The 18,333-nt window shown below is 33.9% G+C and overlaps 1 protein-coding gene across 1 annotated transcript in view; it reads left to right on the forward strand.

Moving 5' to 3' along the window:
* Nucleotides 1-18,333, forward strand: part of supt3h (SPT3 homolog, SAGA and STAGA complex component) — a 123,921-nt gene that overhangs the window by 37,302 nt on the left and 68,286 nt on the right. Inside the window, exon 3 of the mRNA XM_016284034.1 lies at nt 11,719-11,803. Within this exon, the coding sequence (XP_016139520.1) occupies nt 11,719-11,803 (85 nt within the window). The remainder of the gene's footprint in view (nt 1-11,718; nt 11,804-18,333) is intronic.

An 18,333-nucleotide genomic window follows, 5' to 3' on the forward strand; every position in this document is an offset into this window, starting at 1 on the left:
ATTTCTTAAGTCAATTATTAAAGTATTACATATGTTACATAGGCTGATTTATTCATTTTAAGTATTTGGGATTTTAAGAACAAGTGGAAAATGTGCTGAATGTTTCATTTCATCCAAGTGAAATTAGCAAGCAGTTAGACTGAATTTACATTCGTTTTAAACGTGGAGCCAGGCGCGAGTCAACACAGGTTGCACACGTGCGTCAAGCCTCATCCATACTGCCAGATGCGCTCGTGGAGACTTGCGGTGCGGAGCCGGGTGCGAGTATAAACAAGCATTACGAGACAGGCTGCATGAGTGCGGCAAGTGTGAACGACTCGTCCATGACGCGGGATTTGCGCCGCGTGGGGCAGAGAGGAGCGAGTATGAGAAGCATTCACAGACACAGGCTGTGTGTGCGCTCTTCTGAATTGGGAATAGCGAACATGCATCATAAACTTATTTCAAATTAATCTGTTGGGGAGATAAAATGTGTAAGATAACGTTCACGTACTAACAAAAACATCTAAGAATGTATCTTTTATTCTCCAGTACTGAAAACAGAACCGATAAGGGAGCTTTTGATATGCGCTGTGACGCAGCTCTTGCAGATGAACTTTTTTGTTCGTTGTCTGTCATTTCGAAGATTAAGTTGCATACGGTTTTCTTTAGTTTTAATTTGCCTAACTATTTTTAATCCATTATTAATATTTATAGCATTGCTTTTCTTCAAAAACTAATTATTCAATTTGCTAATGCATGGACATTTGATTCTAACATAAAAAGACTAAAAAAACACTTATACAATAATGGAATGCAAAATTGTGAGAATTTGTGAACTCTTTATAGATCTGAATGTCCACAAATTGACACAAAAATAATAAAATAAAAACAATGATAGAGATCAGAATCCTTTCAGTCAGTGATCTACACTGTAAAAAATATTTTTTCATAAAATAAATATTATAAGAGTATGTTTTGTTAGAAAATATTATTTCAGTTTTTCAAAATGTTGTGATTAATTCAATTAGTTACTTTTTGTTATGTTGCAGCCTTATGTTAAACTGCTTTAAATTACCTTTTTCATAATGGTGAATCAAAAAACAGGTTTTTAACATTTTTGCAAATTTATAAAAAAAAAAAACTCCATTGCATAAGTATTCATACCCTTATCTGGGACAGTTGAAATTTAGCTCAGGAACATTTATATTGCTTGTAGATGTTACTACACTTCGAGTGAAGTTAAACTCTGGCAAATTCAATTGAATGGGTATGATTTGGAAAGGCACACACGTCTTAATAAAAGGTCTAACAGCTGAGAATGCATATCAGAGCAAAAACCAAGCCTTGAGGTCAAAAGAACTGTCTGTAGAGCTCAGAAACAGGTTTGTGTCAAGCCACACATCTGGGGACGAGTTCAGAAAAAAATTCTGCTGCATTGAAGGTTCACAGACGCATGTAGCCTCCATTATCCATTATGGAAGACGCTTGGAACAACCAGGACTCTTCCTAGAGCTGGCCTCCTGGCCAAACTGAGCAACTGATGGAAAAGGGGCTTAGTTATACTGGTGACCAAGAACCTGATGGTCACTCTAGTTGAGCGCCATGATCATATGTGGAGATAGGAGAAACCTACAGAAGGACAAACACCACTGCAACACTCCACCGATCTGGGCTTTATGTCGGAGTGGCCAAACTCAATCCTCTCTTCAGTTAAGACACATGAAAACCCACTTGGAATTTGCAAAAAAAGCACCTAAAGGACCCTCAGACTAAGAGAAACAAGATTCTCTGGTCTGATGAACCTCAATTCCAAGCATCACGTTTGAAGGAAACCAGGCACTGCTCATCACCTGCAGAGTACCATCCCAAAAGTAAAGTGTGCTTGTAGCAGCCTCATGCTGTGTGGCTGTTTTTCAGTGGCAGGGGCTGAGGGACTCGTCAGAGTAGAAGAAAAGCTCAATGCACCAAAATATAGAGATAGACTTAATGAAAACTCAGTCCAGAGCATTCAGAACATATTTCAGAATATACTTACTATTTCAGTTAGTTTTGCAATAACTGTTGTTAGTTTAGTTTCGTTTTAGTTTTTCATTTATTTTGATGTTTTTATTTTATTTCAGTTTAAATACGAAAATGTTTTTTGACCAGTCGTTTTCGTCTTAGTTTTAGTTTTCATTTACGCAAATAACCTTGTTTAGAGCTTTGTACTTTCCTCAGCTGATTTTAGGGCCTTATTGTTATTCTCTTGTAGTTGCTAGTTAAACTCTCTTGTTCTTTTGTCTTCTGCATGTGGGCCGTCGGCAAACGTCATGATCTCTTCTGTCTGTCTGTCTGCTGTTGAGTTATTGGTCTGATCTCCAGACACTCCTGTCATTGAGTTAGTGTGAGTGATGTGTCAGTGTCTCCGCTCGCTATTTACAGTAGTTCAGTCAGCAGTGCATCTGAATTATATTGCAAATGTTGGTTTACAGTGCCGTGTTGACATCACTGCACCAGAATGTAAGCAAACACATCAGATCCAGCGCTCTGACATGCTCCAATGCTAGATATCATCCTGTTTGTTTAATTGGCATTGCACACAATGAAGGTTAGCTTTTTGACATGTCGGAAAACAAACACATCACGTTTTAGGAGCCAAAAATACTTCCATCCAATGGAAACTCATGATCATATGTAAAGTTTTGCTATCTGTAAAATAAACGTGTTAAACTTGGAAAATGAAGGGGGGAAAAACAAAAGTAAAAGATTGTGTACTGAAAGTGTTTTAAGAGGGAATGAACTACTCATCACATGATGCCCTGCAAATGATGTAATCAAATCAAGCTTACATTTATGTATTCTTTTATCCACAGTGACTTGTATACATTTCATCAGTTTATGCATTCACTGAAACCGAACCCATGACCTTGGCGTTGCCGTAACATACCGTGGTTCTTATCTGGGAATGAAATTATAATGTAAAAAAGGTTGACACGCTGATCACTCTCACTTTGAATGTATTTGATTGAATTCAGTGTTTGATTCATTCATTCTTTCCATTTCATTCATTCATTCATTCTTGAGTTTATTTATTAATTTATTTTTCTTTTCATGCGGTCATTCATTATGTTAATATGTTTGTTCATTCATTCATTTTTTTTAATTCATTTATTTATTAGTTATTTGTCATTTATTCATTCAATCATTAATTCATTTTTAGTATATTTATTCGCTTATTCACTTATTTTTTATTTTTATTCATTTATTCATTTTTAATGTATTAATTTATTAATTCATTCAGTTTTTTATTTCATTAATTCATTAATTCATTGTTTTTTTTCCGTTTCATTCATTCATTTTATTAATACATTTATTCATTTATTTTTTCTTTTTATTAATTTGTTTATTTATTTATCTGTTCATTCATTGATTAATTTTTTGTATATTTCTTAATTTATTCACTTATTTATTTGTATTTTTCATTCATTATTTTTTTCTTTTTATTCATTTTTTTTAATTCATTCATTTATTCATTATTTTTTTTTTCATTCATTCATTCATTTTTTCTGTTTATTCATTTATTATTGATTTATCAGTTCATTCATTCAATCATTAATTTTTAGTATATGTATTAATTGATTTACTCATTTTTCTTTTTATTCATGTATTTATTTATAAAATTTTTTATTCATTCATTCATTTTTAATGAATTTATTTATTTAATTATAAAAAATTGTAATGAATGTATTTATAGTTAATAGTTTTTAGTTATTCAGAAATTAGCCCGTTACGCTGAGCATTTCTCTAGAGTTTTAGCACAAACCCGTTTCAGCTGCTCAGACTGCTGCTCCTTTATCTCTCCACAGACATGTGAGGTTTGGATGTGATGAGGAGCGAGGGGAACGGCGCACGTCAATAATCGCTCACTTCTCTTCATTAGGCGCTGGCAGCAGAGGCTGTGATTTGCGGGTGGCATGTGTTTGTGATTTGGGAAGTCTCCGGGGCTTTGGGCCGGGTGCAGCGGGGTTCACGTGTTGTCCCGCACTCAGACCCAGGTGCTTTTCAGCAACTTTTACCTCAAATGAAAGTGTCCCGCCAGTTTCTTTTGGCCTTGGGTTTATTAGAATGGGTGATCTGTGTTCTTGTTCGCTCAGACCTCAATGCAGGAGTCACAGATTGTACCATTTGCGCTGTTTTGTGTCTCTATAAGTATTTTCTAGAGCATGTTGAATCACACTTAATCAATTTGAGTCTGCAGAATTGAATCAAACAATACAAAATATACTAAATTATATCAATATCCAGTGTACAAAAGGACATTTCATTTTTTTTGTATTGTCTGACCAAATGTCTTTGCACATTTTATTTTTTCATCAGCTTCTACATTATTAAACTTATTTGATTTAAAAATTATTTAAAAGAAACCGATTCATTTTTGTGCTTAAACTTTGTGACTCTTTCGTAAATGTGCTTCAAAGAAATGGTCATATTATAATTATTATTATTTCAGTTTTTCTAACAAAACATCTGTTTTGGAATAATAAAGATGTAAGATTTTTTAAGTTTTTGAAAAGTCTTCTGCTCACAAAGGCTGTATTTATTTGATCAAAAGTACAGTAAAAATAGTGATATTGTGAAATATTATTACAATTTAAAATAACTGTTTTCTGTATGAATATATTGTAAAATTAACCCTCTGGGGTCGACGGTGGCGACTGATTCCTGATTAGAGCGAAAAGAACTTAAAATGCTCGGTCATTTTTGATTGTACTCATAAGAGTAATAGACCATTTGAATCTGTAATTATTCTGTAATTAATTATAAATCTTTATTAATTATTGAATCTGTATCTGTATAAATAAGCAGTGCTGAAAACAGTTGAAAATTTTGCTTTGCATCACAGGAATAAATTACATTTTAAAATATATTCAAATGGAAAGCAGTTATTTTAAATCGCAATTATACAGTATTTCTCAATATTACTGTTTTTCCTGATCAAACAAATACAGCCTTGGTGAACAGAAGAGTCTTCATTCAAAAACATTAAAAAATCGTAATGATTCTTCAAAAGCATCTTAATGAACTTTTGACCCCCGGTGTATTCTGTTTTATTCTATTTTATTAAGCTTGTTTGATAGCTCATAAATAATCTAAATTAGCGTCTGTATGAATATATTGTAAAATTAACCCTCTGGGGTCGACGGTGGCGACTGATTCCTGATTAGAGCGAAAAGAACTTAAAATGCTCGGTCATTTTTGATTGTACTCATAAGAGTAATAGACCATTTGAATCTGTAATTATTCTGTAATTAATTATAAATCTTTATTAATTATTGAATCTGTATCTGTAACAGTTGAAAATTTTGCTTTGCATCACAGGAATAAATTACATTTTAAAATATATTCAAATGGAAAGCAGTTATTTTAAATCGCAATTATACAGTATTTCTCAATATTACTGTTTTTCCTGATCAAACAAATACAGCCTTGGTGAACAGAAGAGTCTTCATTCAAAAACATTAAAAAATCGTAATGATTCTTCAAAAGCATCTTAATGAACTTTTGACCCCCGGTGTATTCTGTTTTATTCTATTTTATTAAGCTTGTTTGATAGCTCATAAATAATCTAAATTAGCGTCTGAGAGAATAATTAATCCCATTTTTGTCTGTTTGACCTGTGTTGAAGCATGTCCACTGTGAATATTTCAGAAACGTGCTCCTCAATCATACATGAAATGGCTGTGTTTGGTTGGATGAAGTCAAATAAGCGGTGGGTAATAAGTGTTGAAGGTCTCGATAACGCTTGCCAATGCATTGAACAAAATAACAAACTGAGCTTTCACTTACTGCTGGAGCTGCCACAACTGTTTATTTTAGCAGACAGTGTCTGCCAGTAACTTTACAGATTTTTAAACACGCATTCAGAGCTTTTGTGTCTTTGACGGGTGGAAACTGAGCACAGAGTGTGTGCGTGTGTGCGCGCGCTCATAAAGAAGCAGTCAGCAAGGTTTAATGTTCACTTTAGACAAGACAGGAAAGTTCACATCTATTGGTCACACTAGACTTTGTGCTTCATTCATGCTTGCAGATCTAAGCATATGCATACAGTAGATGTTTTGTCTTTCTCTGTGTACCAAAGTTTCAGTTTAGTGATTTTAGTGAACTTTGTGCCACCAAAAAGATGTTTGACCAATAGTATGTCACACATACTTATAGCATGGGCCTGCATGATTTGCATTGTTACAGGAAAGTTAAGTATATTATTTTAGTTATTTGTTGTTTATTTAAACAAAAACAGAAGCCCAAGAGCATGACATCATATCCTGTTGCACATACTTGCTTACATATCCAAAATGACTTTGCATGTTTTGAGTAAATTAATATTTTAGCCCATTTTATTTCTGTAATTGGATGGTTTTCTGAGTTAAACTGTATGTTCATTATGGAAAAAAGGAAGGCAAGACTAAACTTGAATCCAATAGAATTGAAAAGTGGAATAACGTGCACTGATGAATCATTTACAATAAGATCAGGATCACTGATTTTGTCTTCCTGTTGATTTTAAATAGGGATGCACCGATATGAAAATTTTGGCCGATACCGATAACCGTGTGACCCTTTACGTTTCTTACAGATTTGGCGTGTTTTGTAATCTGGACTTTCTCATTGCAGTACTTCAGAGCTCAGAATACTCACTAATGTCTGTCCCTCGTATCAAACTTCACGTCTGTTTCTCCGTCGCCCCGCTGTCTGAAAATAGCCCAGGTCCAGCTCAACCCCACCCTATCACTATAAACGCCTCAGAGCCTGGAAAACTCCACACACACACACACACACACACGCTCTAAATACAGCTCAAAGTGGAAAAATCCTGGATAAAGTGTTAAGGAACGGTCCGGAGAAGGACTAAAAGGTTTCTAAGGCCGAAATTAGATACACAGGAAATATTCACATTTTCCGGTTTATACTGTAGCTAAACACTGGCTTTTTTTCTCATTCGGTGTCTTTAAAGTGACCCACAATATTTAGATGCTTTCCTTGTGCTGTGATCTCACGCGAAAGCCACCCAGTGCTGAAGTCGTTGATGAAAATCACAGATCCTGCTCAAACTGTCAGGGCTTTGATTTGTTGGTAGTCAAAATCTAGATGAATTTATACAGCTTTGTTATGAGTGAGTCTCCGTACATGTCTAGGTCACTTGTTACCCTTGGGAGGAGAAAAAAAAACAAAACAAGAAATTATTTTTAGCATTAACAAAATTACGCCTGTTTTTCAGACCATTAAGATTGTTTGCAGTGTGACACATTTTCCACCAAATTCTCATTACTGTAATAGGAAAACAGTGTGTTATTTAAATAAATTTAAGTAATTAATTAATTATTATCATTATTATTAATAATTTGTATTTTATTATTTTATTTATTTAAACAAAACAAGTAATTATATTTAGCATCAACAAAATAAGCCTTTTTTTACCACATTTTCTCCTCCAAATTCTCATTACTATATTGCAAGAATAATATATTATTTAAATGAATTGAAGTAATTAATTTACACATGTTTTGACTGTAAATGGTTTAATAATAATCATCATACAATTATAAAAACAGTTCTTATTAATTAAAAAAACATGAAATTATATTTTGCATTACACAAGAATTTGTCACATTGCAAAAAGACTAATTAAAGTAATTGTGCAATGCAACAATAATATATTATTTAAATAAGTTGAACTAATTAATTTACTCCTGATGACCAATTAAAATAATAATAATAATAATAATAATAATAGTATTATTATTATTATGGTTTTTATATTTTTAATTATATAATAATTATATTATTATTATTTTCATCATTACATTTTTAATTGTACCACTATTATTTTATTTGTTGTAATTATTAATAAGTGTTATTTTATTTATTAAATTATTATATTGTTTATTAAATGTGTACTTATTTTTTTAAGTGTTCTGAAGAATAAGACTTTGGTTATTTTAATGTTTTTTTAATTATATAATAATTAGAATTTTAGAATTATATTTTAATAATGACATATTTATTTATTAAGAGGTATTATTTTATTTATTAAGTTAATTTTTTCTGAGGCATAAGACTTTGGTTAGCTTGAGTCAATGGTCTGGACGTCTATAAAGGTTTATTATTTTTGGTTCTGTAGTTGTTTCCAGGATACGAGGATGTTTTCTCTCAGTGTTGTGATGTCAGATCCCAGGTGAGGCGCTCAGACTGCGTGACGGTGTTTAAGGACGGCACGATACAGTCTAGAAACTTCCTCCATCCTCAGTTTCTCCCTTCCTCTCCCTGTGTGGATCTTATGCTTGTCTCTTCGGCCCACAAGAGCGTCTGAAATATAAACAGCATTTGCTGTTCTGCAGTTTATCTTGGGCTTAAAACTGCCTCATTGACTTGATTCAGTGCTTTGGTTCGGATAACAGTAGTTGCTGATTGAACGGGGATAAAGCCGCTCTTTTTATCTACCTAAGCAAGACATACGCTAGCGTTGTGAAATGAAAATATTATCCTTAAACCCTGCCCACGTTAGTGAAGTCGGTGTGTGCGGCCCGAGGGCCGAGTACATGCAACAAAAGAAAGCACAAAATGTTTTCATATAAAACACATCGTACTTTGGTTACAACCCTAATTAGATTTCACCAGCCGTCTGCTGAATCAATTCACAATCATAATTGTGTCGGTTAACCATGTAACAATAACTTTGTGGATTTTGTGATGTTTCAAATTTAGAATCATTACATGTAAACCTGATGCCACCATGAAGTGAGTAAAACCAAATAGTTCTGTTGTTTTAAGTTACAAGCATCACTGTCATTTATTTATATTTTTATACAAGGTTTAGTGATTTGTAGAGGTCCAGACCACTGAAGAAAATAATATAATATTACATAAATTTATAATAACATTGTTTTTTTGTGTGTGCGTGTATTTTATATATATATATACTGTATGTATGTATGTATGAAAATAATAAAACAATTTTAATTTAATTATTTTATTCAAAATAATACAAATATTATTATAAAAGTTTTATATAGTTTGTTTTTTAAATAAGAAATAAAATATTACTTTAAAAATAAAATATATAAATATATTTTAATATGTGTGTGTGTGTGTTGATCATTTTATATTTTTATTATTTTATTGTTATTTCATTATTATTTTATTTACTAAAATATAAATAAAATAATACATATCAAATATAAAATCTAGTTAGCCATTACTCTATTACCTTCAACAGCAGCATTAATTTTACTAAATGAATAGATTTAAATATAGCCTAAAGAAATGTCTAAAAAAACATTTAATCATTAGCTTGTGTCCTAGTTGACCTCAAGCAAAAAGGAAGGAGGAGGAGCGACTTAATGCGCTTTGATGAAAGATTATGAAGACTTTTTTCCTGTAGAATAACGTGCATATGAGTTATCGTTTAAATTAAGACCAGGATTGTGTAATGAAAATGTAAACTGGTTCATGTTCATTTTAAATATTATTTTTTCTTTAAACTGCTTCTAGCTAGTCGCTCTGTCTCTGTTGCTGTACTGTATGGTGTTGGTCGTCTGGCCCCGGGTCCCTGTGGACGAGATGTTTACTGTAAGCATCTCTGATCTCTGCACTGTATTTAAACACTGATTGTTTTCTGGAATCAGGACTGTCAAATCAATGTGTTTACATCAGTCACATTGCTCTCTCTGTTTCTAAGCAAATACGGGCAGCTGGCGAGATGGAAAGAGCACCACCGCAGGCGCGCTCACAACCCAACATCTCTATACAAACATTCAGCTTATTTTTGCAAACAGATGATGCTGTCTGCCCGCTGCCCACTTAGATGCTAGAAAGAGAAGGGATGCAATTCTAATCGTGATGCCGAGGTCGCTTTAGCTGGTCAAAGTCAAATGAAGAGGGAGGATTCATTCAAATCCAGCAGCATGATTGTGGACCTTATTTTGGAGATATTGAGTAATATTAGCACTTCTATAAAATATATCAAACTGTAAAAGCTAGGAAATAAGCCAAATTGTCTAATAAGTAATGTACAGGTTCATTGTTGTGAAGTAAACCGGCAGGATGCTCAGGACCCCAACATGATTCTCGTATCAATCTGAACAGGACTATTTTTATTTTTACAAATTTGTAATACATCGGAATAATGATCAGAATTGAATATTCCAGAGAGATGCATGATAAATATACTTTGTGATGTCAAAATACATTTTCATGTCCACTAATGGCATTGCTAGAAACGTATTAAGTGTATCAGTGTGTCAAATGTATTCGTTAAATACCCATATTGAAAAGAAGACATTGGGATGGCAAAAATGGTCCTCTACTGATTGCAGTTCAGTCTGAAGCATCTACACTTTCTGTTTTGTTTGATTTTTTTATTTTACTTTATTTTTATTTATCTATTTTTTATTTTATTATTAAAGCTTTGTGTTGTCATACTAGTGTCCTAGTCTGAGCAGAGATGCAAAACAAGTGGAATATATTTTTATTTATAAAAAAAATATATATTTATTTTTATTTTAAAGGCTCTGTGTTATCTTGCTACTCCTGGTATGAGCTGAAATGCCAAACAAGTGGGATACATTAAACTATTTCATTTTATTTAATTTTCACTTTAAATAAATTTGGAATTCAAATTTCATTTTAATAATTGTATTTGTTTTTTATCTGAGCTGAAATGCTTTGTAACTAAGCAAGTGGAATAAATGACAACACTGGAGTAAATTATGGTTTTTCCTCTGGGAGGTGTTTGGATTCAAATGGATTGAAGTGAAAGAAGTAGAAAAAAACAGGAACACAATAAAAGTTAATTGAAGACGGTCACAGTTGAGACTTCAATAACCAGATGCACGGAGCCGGAGTTTGAGCACTAGGTGATTCCATAAGTGCTTTATGTGTCTTTGAACCATATGAAGTAAATAAAAATGCAATTAGGCACTAGTTGTAGTATTTTCTTTTCTTTCTTTCTTTTTTAAAATTTTTGCCAGGGTTAAAAATACTTATACTTAATGGATAGTAAGGAACTTTGTGTAGTTTGAAGAGAGGAATCAATAAGCCAAACATATAAAAGCCAATGATAGAAACTCTTCTCAAAAATGAAAACTAAGTTAGACATAACTTGTCACTTATCACTTCATGAAGAAAATGGCTTATTGTTTTCCCTAGTGAAGTAAGTGTAAATCATTTGTCATGGTTCTTTGTGAAATGCAGTTTATAGCCAGACGTGTTGCTTGATGAAGCCTCTTCCGTCGAAAGTGTTGAGCTTCTCATGGAAGTTCCCATCTTCTCCTCTTTTAAAACCGAGAGTCTGTGGCCGTCCGGTAGTTTGTGCTACTATTGGATGAAACCGCTGTGTCGATATTAAGCACACTGCGATGTGGGAAGCTTTGGCAGATGCAGTGTGGGAAAAACTGTGAATAAAGGCCCTCAGATTTTGTAAATAGCTCTAGCATTGGAAACTCAAGCCATCTATAATGAATGTCAGCTATTGCTATGAATGGCTGATGCCTTTTTATTACCCAACTGAGGGCTTAACTGTGTGTTAATTGCCATTTTATGAACATTTGCTCACAGTTATGGCATTAATAGAGAATCCATTTTAGATTATTTATCTCAACTGAAATAAGGGTTGTGGGTTCGACATGGTGATTGTGAAACATGTTGGTCAGGAGCTTAAATATACTAAGTGCTTGTTTTGCTTGTGTATTTGTCTCTCAGGTTTGCTCTTGGTGATGCTCGCAGACCACTGCACGAGACCGCCGCTCTGGTGGAGGACATAGTGCACACCCAGCTCGTCAACCTCGTGAGTCAATGAAAATACCTGTAGTTACACAATGTCAGAGAGATTTTTATTATTTTTTTCAGAAATTATTTTATTTTGAATTTACAATTTTTATATTTTTTTAGAATAATGTAGTGTATGTAAAGACCATTAAAGTGACCTTTAATATTACTCTCTAATATTACTTTTTCCTGCTGCATGGCCTTGGTTAAAGGGTTAGTTCACTCAAAAATGAAAATTCTGTCATTAATTACTCACCCTCGTGTTGTTTCAAACCCGTAAGACCTTCGTTCATCTTCGGAACACAATTTAAAATATTTTTGATGAAATCTGAGGGCTCTCTGACCCTCCCATAGACAGCAAGGTAACTACCACGATTAAGGTCCAGAAAAGTGCCAAGATGATTCGCTAGCGTTGTGAAATGAAAATATTATCCTTAAACCCTGCCCACGTTAGTGAAGTCGGTGTGTGCGGCCCGAGGGCCGAGTACATGCAACAAAAGAAAGCACAAAATGTTTTCATATAAAACACGTTGTACTTTGGTTACAACCCTAATTAGATTTCACCAGCCGTCTGCTGAATCAATTCACAATCATAATTGCGTTGGTTAACCATGTAACAATAACTTTGTGGATTTTGTGATGTTTCAAATTTAGAATCATTACATGTAAACCTGATGCCACCATGAAGTGAGTAAAACCAAATAGTTCTGTTGTTTTAAGTTACAAGCATCACTGTCATTTATTTATATTTTTATACAAGGTTTAGTGATTTGTAGAGGTCCAGACCACTGAAGAAAATAATATAATATTACATAAATTTATAATAACATTGTTTTTTTGTGTGTGCGTGTATTTTATATATATATACTGTATGTATGTATGTATGTATGAAAATAATAAAACAATTTTAATTTAATTATTTTATTCAAAATAATACAAATATTATTATAAAAGTTTTATATAGTTTGTTTTTTAAATAAGAAATAAAATATTACTTTAAAAATAAAATATATAAATATATTTTAATATGTGTGTGTGTGTGTTGATCATTTTATATTTTTATTATTTTATTGTTATTTCATTATTATTTTATTTACTAAAATATAAATAAAATAATACATATCAAATATAAAATCTAGTTAGCCATTACTCTATTACCTTCAACAGCAGCATTAATTTTACTAAATGAATAGATTTAAATATAGCCTAAAGAAATGTCTAAAAAAAACATTTAATCAGTAGCTTGTGTCCTAGTTGACCTCAAGCAAAAAGGAAGGAGGAGGAGCGACTTAATGCGCTTTGATGAAAGATTATGAAGACTTTTTTCCTGTAGAATAACGTGCATATGAGTTATCGTTTAAATTAAGACCAGGATTGTGTAATGAAAATGTAAACTGGTTCATGTTCATTTTAAATATTATTTTTTCTTTAAACTGCTTCTAGCTAGTCGCTCTGTCTCTGTTGCTGTACTGTATGGTGTTGGTCGTCTGGCCCCGGGTCCCTGTGGACGAGATGTTTACTGTAAGCATCTCTGATCTCTGCACTGTATTTAAACACTGATTGTTTTCTGGAATCAGGACTGTCAAATCAATGTGTTTACATCAGTCACATTGCTCTCTGTTTCTAAGCAAATACGGGCAGCTGGCGAGATGGAAAGAGCACCACCGCAGGCGCGCTCACAACCCAACATCTCTATACAAACATTCAGCTTATTTTTGCAAACAGATGATGCTGTCTGCCCGCTGCCCACTTAGATGCTAGAAAGAGAAGGGATGCAATTCTAATCGTGATGCCGAGGTCGCTTTAGCTGGTCAAAGTCAAATGAAGAGGGAGGATTCATTCAAATCCAGCAGCATGATTGTGGACCTTATTTTGGAGATATTGAGTAATATTAGCATTTATATAAACTATATCAAACTGTAAAAGCTAGGAAATAAGCCAAATTGTCTAATAAGTAATGTACAGGTTCATTGTTGTGAAGTAAACCGGCAGGATGCTCAGGACCCCAACATGATTCTCGTATCAATCTGAACAGGACTATTTTTATTTTTACAAATTTGTAATACATCGGAATAATGATCAGAATTGAATATTCCAGAGAGATGCATGATAAATATACTTTGTGATGTCAAAATACATTTTCATGTCCACTAATGGCATTGCTAGAAACGTATTAAGTGTATCAGTGTGTCAAATGTATTCGTTAAATACCCATATTGAAAAGAAGACATTGGGATGGCAAAAATGGTCCTCTACTGATTGCAGTTCAGTCTGAAGCATCTACACTTTCTGTTTTGTTTGATTTTTTTATTTTACTTTATTTTTATTTATCTATTTTTTATTTTATTATTAAAGCTTTGTGTTGTCATACTAGTGTCCTAGTCTGAGCAGAGATGCAAAACAAGTGGAATATATTTTTATTTATAAAAAAAATATATATTTATTTTTATTTTAAAGGCTCTGTGTTATCTTGCTACTCCTGGTATGAGCTGAAATGCCAAACAAGTGGGATACATTAAACTATTTCATTTTATTTAATTTTCACTTTAAATAAATTTGGAATTCAAATTTCATTTTAATAATTGTATTTGTTTTTTATCTGAGCTGAAATGCTTTGTAACTAAGCAAGTGGAATAAATGACAACACTGGAGTAAATTATGGTTTTTCCTCTGGGAGGTGTTTGGATTCAAATGGATTGAAGTGAAAGAAGTAGAAAAAAACAGGAACACAATAAAAGTTAATTGAAGACGGTCACAGTTGAGACTTCAATAACCAGATGCACGGAGCCGGAGTTTGAGCACTAGGTGATTCCATAAGTGCTTTATGTGTCTTTGAACCATATGAAGTAAATAAAAATGCAATTAGGCACTAGTTGTAGTATTTTCTTTTCTTTCTTTCTTTTTTAAAATTTTTGCCAGGGTTAAAAATACTTATACTTAATGGATAGTAAGGAACTTTGTGTAGTTTGAAGAGAGGAATCAATAAGCCAAACATATAAAAGCCAATGATAGAAACTCTTCTCAAAAATGAAAACTAAGTTAGACATAACTTGTCACTTATCACTTCATGAAGAAAATGGCTTATTGTTTTCCCTAGTGAAGTAAGTGTAAATCATTTGTCATGGTTCTTTGTGAAATGCAGTTTATAGCCAGACGTGTTGCTTGATGAAGCCTCTTCCGTCGAAAGTGTTGAGCTTCTCATGGAAGTTCCCATCTTCTCCTCTTTTAAAACCGAGAGTCTGTGGCCGTCCGGTAGTTTGTGCTACTATTGGATGAAACCGCTGTGTCGATATTAAGCACACTGCGATGTGGGAAGCTTTGGCAGATGCAGTGTGGGAAAAACTGTGAATAAAGGCCCTCAGATTTTGTAAATAGCTCTAGCATTGGAAACTCAAGCCATCTATAATGAATGTCAGCTATTGCTATGAATGGCTGATGCCTTTTTATTACCCAACTGAGGGCTTAACTGTGTGTTAATTGCCATTTTATGAACATTTGCTCACAGTTATGGCATTAATAGAGAATCCATTTTAGATTATTTATCTCAACTGAAATAAGGGTTGTGGGTTCGACATGGTGATTGTGAAACATGTTGGTCAGGAGCTTAAATATACTAAGTGCTTGTTTTGCTTGTGTATTTGTCTCTCAGGTTTGCTCTTGGTGATGCTCGCAGACCACTGCACGAGACCGCCGCTCTGGTGGAGGACATAGTGCACACCCAGCTCGTCAACCTCGTGAGTCAATGAAAATACCTGTAGTTACACAATGTCAGAGAGATTTTTATTATTTTTTTCAGAAATTATTTTATTTTGAATTTACAATTTTTATATTTTTTTAGAATAATGTAGTGTATGTAAAGACCATTAAAGTGACCTTTAATATTACTCTCTAATATTACTTTTTCCTGCTGCATGGCCTTGGTTAAAGGGTTAGTTCACTCAAAAATGAAAATTCTGTCATTAATTACTCACCCTCGTGTTGTTTCAAACCCGTAAGACCTTCGTTCATCTTCGGAACACAATTTAAGATATTTTTGATGAAATCTGAGGGCTCTCTGACCCTCCCATAGACAGCAAGGTAACTACCACGATTAAGGTCCAGAAAAGTGCCAAGATGATTGACAAAGTAGTCCGTGTGTCACAAGAGGTTCAACTGTAAAGTTACGAAGCTACGAGAATACTTTTTTTGCGCAAAGAAAACTAAATTAATGACTTTATTCCACATTTTTGTCTTTACTGCGTCACTTGTGAATGCGTGTTCACGACAAGTTTTTTTGTTCACAACATTATTTTTGATTTCACACGGACTACTTTGTCGATCATCTTGGCACTTTTCTGGACCTTGAACGTGGTAGTTACCTTGCTGTCTATGGGAGGGTCAGAGAGCCCTCAGATTTCATCAAAAATATCTTAAATTGTGTTCCGAAGATGAACGTAGGTCTTATGGGTTTGGAACAACACGCAAGACAATACATATTTTTGAATGTAGTGTGTGTTATTTTAAAGGGAAAAAATTTGCACAATAAGACTATTAAAGCACCCTTTAATATTACTTTCTAATTTTAATATTCCCTGCTGCATGGCCTTGGTTATGCCAGCAAAAAAGTTGTTTAGGAGATGGAGAAGTTTTATTTGATTTTTATTTCGCTTAATTTATGAAAACAATTTTTTCTCTAGAATAACATTTTGTATGTTCTTTTAAAGAAATAAAGGGCACAATAAGACCATTAAAGTGACCTTTTTTAAACAAAGTGCATGTATTTAGATTTCACACTCTTAATTTCAATATCAAGTGTATAGTTGATCGTAATAGCTTATGGCTGCATGTATTAATGCCAGTAATAATGATCAAAGGTCATTTGGGTTCAAGTGTATGCGCTGATAAGAGTTTAAGGTATCTATCATGACACATTCTTGTGCACATGTTCGGCTTGAGACATTTGCATCTGGAAAAGGGTTTTAAAGCAATCTGTAATTAAGTATAAATAGCATCATCAGAGACGGCCCAAACGGGAACACCACCTACTTCAAATGCTTCCTCGGCTTTTTCAGCCTTCTGAAACGGATGACCGCTGCAATGTGATATGAGAATTGCACAGAGTTAAGTAAATAACTGCGCTTACAAAGCCAGTTGCTTTCACTGGTGGGATAAACAGCGTTCCTCCCCGGCTTACACCTTGTCATGCCGTTACCACAAGCAAAACACTGAGTGTACCGGAGCAGAATTCCCCTGAACGGAGCCCAGCAAATATCACCGGGAAGCGGCCTGCGCTTTACTGGCACACTGACTGCAGATATAATTGCTTTTGCTCAGAGGGCGCCTGGAGTTTGGAAGCTGGCTGGGAGAATTATCTCTCAGAGTTCACGTAGCAAACTCTGACACGTTGCAGTGGATTTAACCTTTCACCCCGTAGCTGCAAAAAGGAGTAAAGCAGCTCTTAACATTCATTGTTTTAACCTTTAGCCTGTCGAATCTGAGAGCTCTTAAATCAGGCGAGCCAACGGTCTGCATTTATTTTACACGCTCAGATTCAGTGTGGTATTTTTGTGTTTCTCCTCTCAGAGCCAAACCCTCACGGTGGCTGAATCTGTCATATAGAAGCAGAATATGCATGCGAACACAAGCCGAATCAAGCTAAATATTTGTGTAGCGCTGACTCACTCTTGGCAACAAAAGATTTCAGACCCTATTATTACCAGTATATCAAAATCTCCTCGCTTTTCTTTGACATGGCTTTGGGGTCTTGCAGTTTCCAGAGCCACGTTTTATTGAGCAGATCAGTGGGGTCTGTTTAAAGTTCTGATGCCCCTCATCTGTTCCCCTGCCCGCTGAAGAAAGCAGCTGCACCCAGAGGAAATGTCCCACCACCAGATGACCAGGCTCTTGCTTTATGCTTTTATGTTGACTATAATTTGCACATCCTTAATTTATATTTATATATATATATATATATATTTCTTACATATATACATGCGTGTGTATTTATATATACATATAAATATACACAGTCCATACACATATATTATGTAAACACAAACATTTATTTTGGATGTGATTAATCGATTTGACAGCACTAATAAAATACTAAATGTAGTAATGTAAAAAAAATTATATACATGACATTTTTCACTCTTTGTTATATTGCAGCCATTTGCTAAAATCATTTAAGTTAATTTTTTTTCCTCATTAATGTACACACAGCACCCCATATTGACAGAAAAACACAGAATTGTTGACATTTTTGCAGATTTATTAAAGAAGGGTTAGGTAAAAACTGAAATATCACATGGTCCTAAGTATTCAGACCCTTTGCTGAGACACTCATATATTTAACTCAGGTGCTGTCCATTTCTTCTGATCATCCTTGAGATGGTTCTACACCTTCATTTGAGTCCAGCTGTGTTTGATTATACTGATTGGACTTGATTAGGAAAGCCACACACCTGTCTATATAAGACATTACCGCTCACAGTGCATGTCAGAGCAAATGAGAATCATGAGGTCAAAAGGAACTGCCTGAAGAGCTCAGAAACAGAATTGTGGCAAGGC

The sequence above is a fragment of the Sinocyclocheilus grahami genome, unplaced genomic scaffold, assembly GCF_001515645.1.
Source record: "Sinocyclocheilus grahami isolate Dianchi unplaced genomic scaffold, SAMN03320097.WGS_v1.1 scaffold179.1, whole genome shotgun sequence".
In the NCBI taxonomy this organism is placed as follows: Eukaryota; Metazoa; Chordata; class Actinopteri; order Cypriniformes; family Cyprinidae; genus Sinocyclocheilus; species Sinocyclocheilus grahami.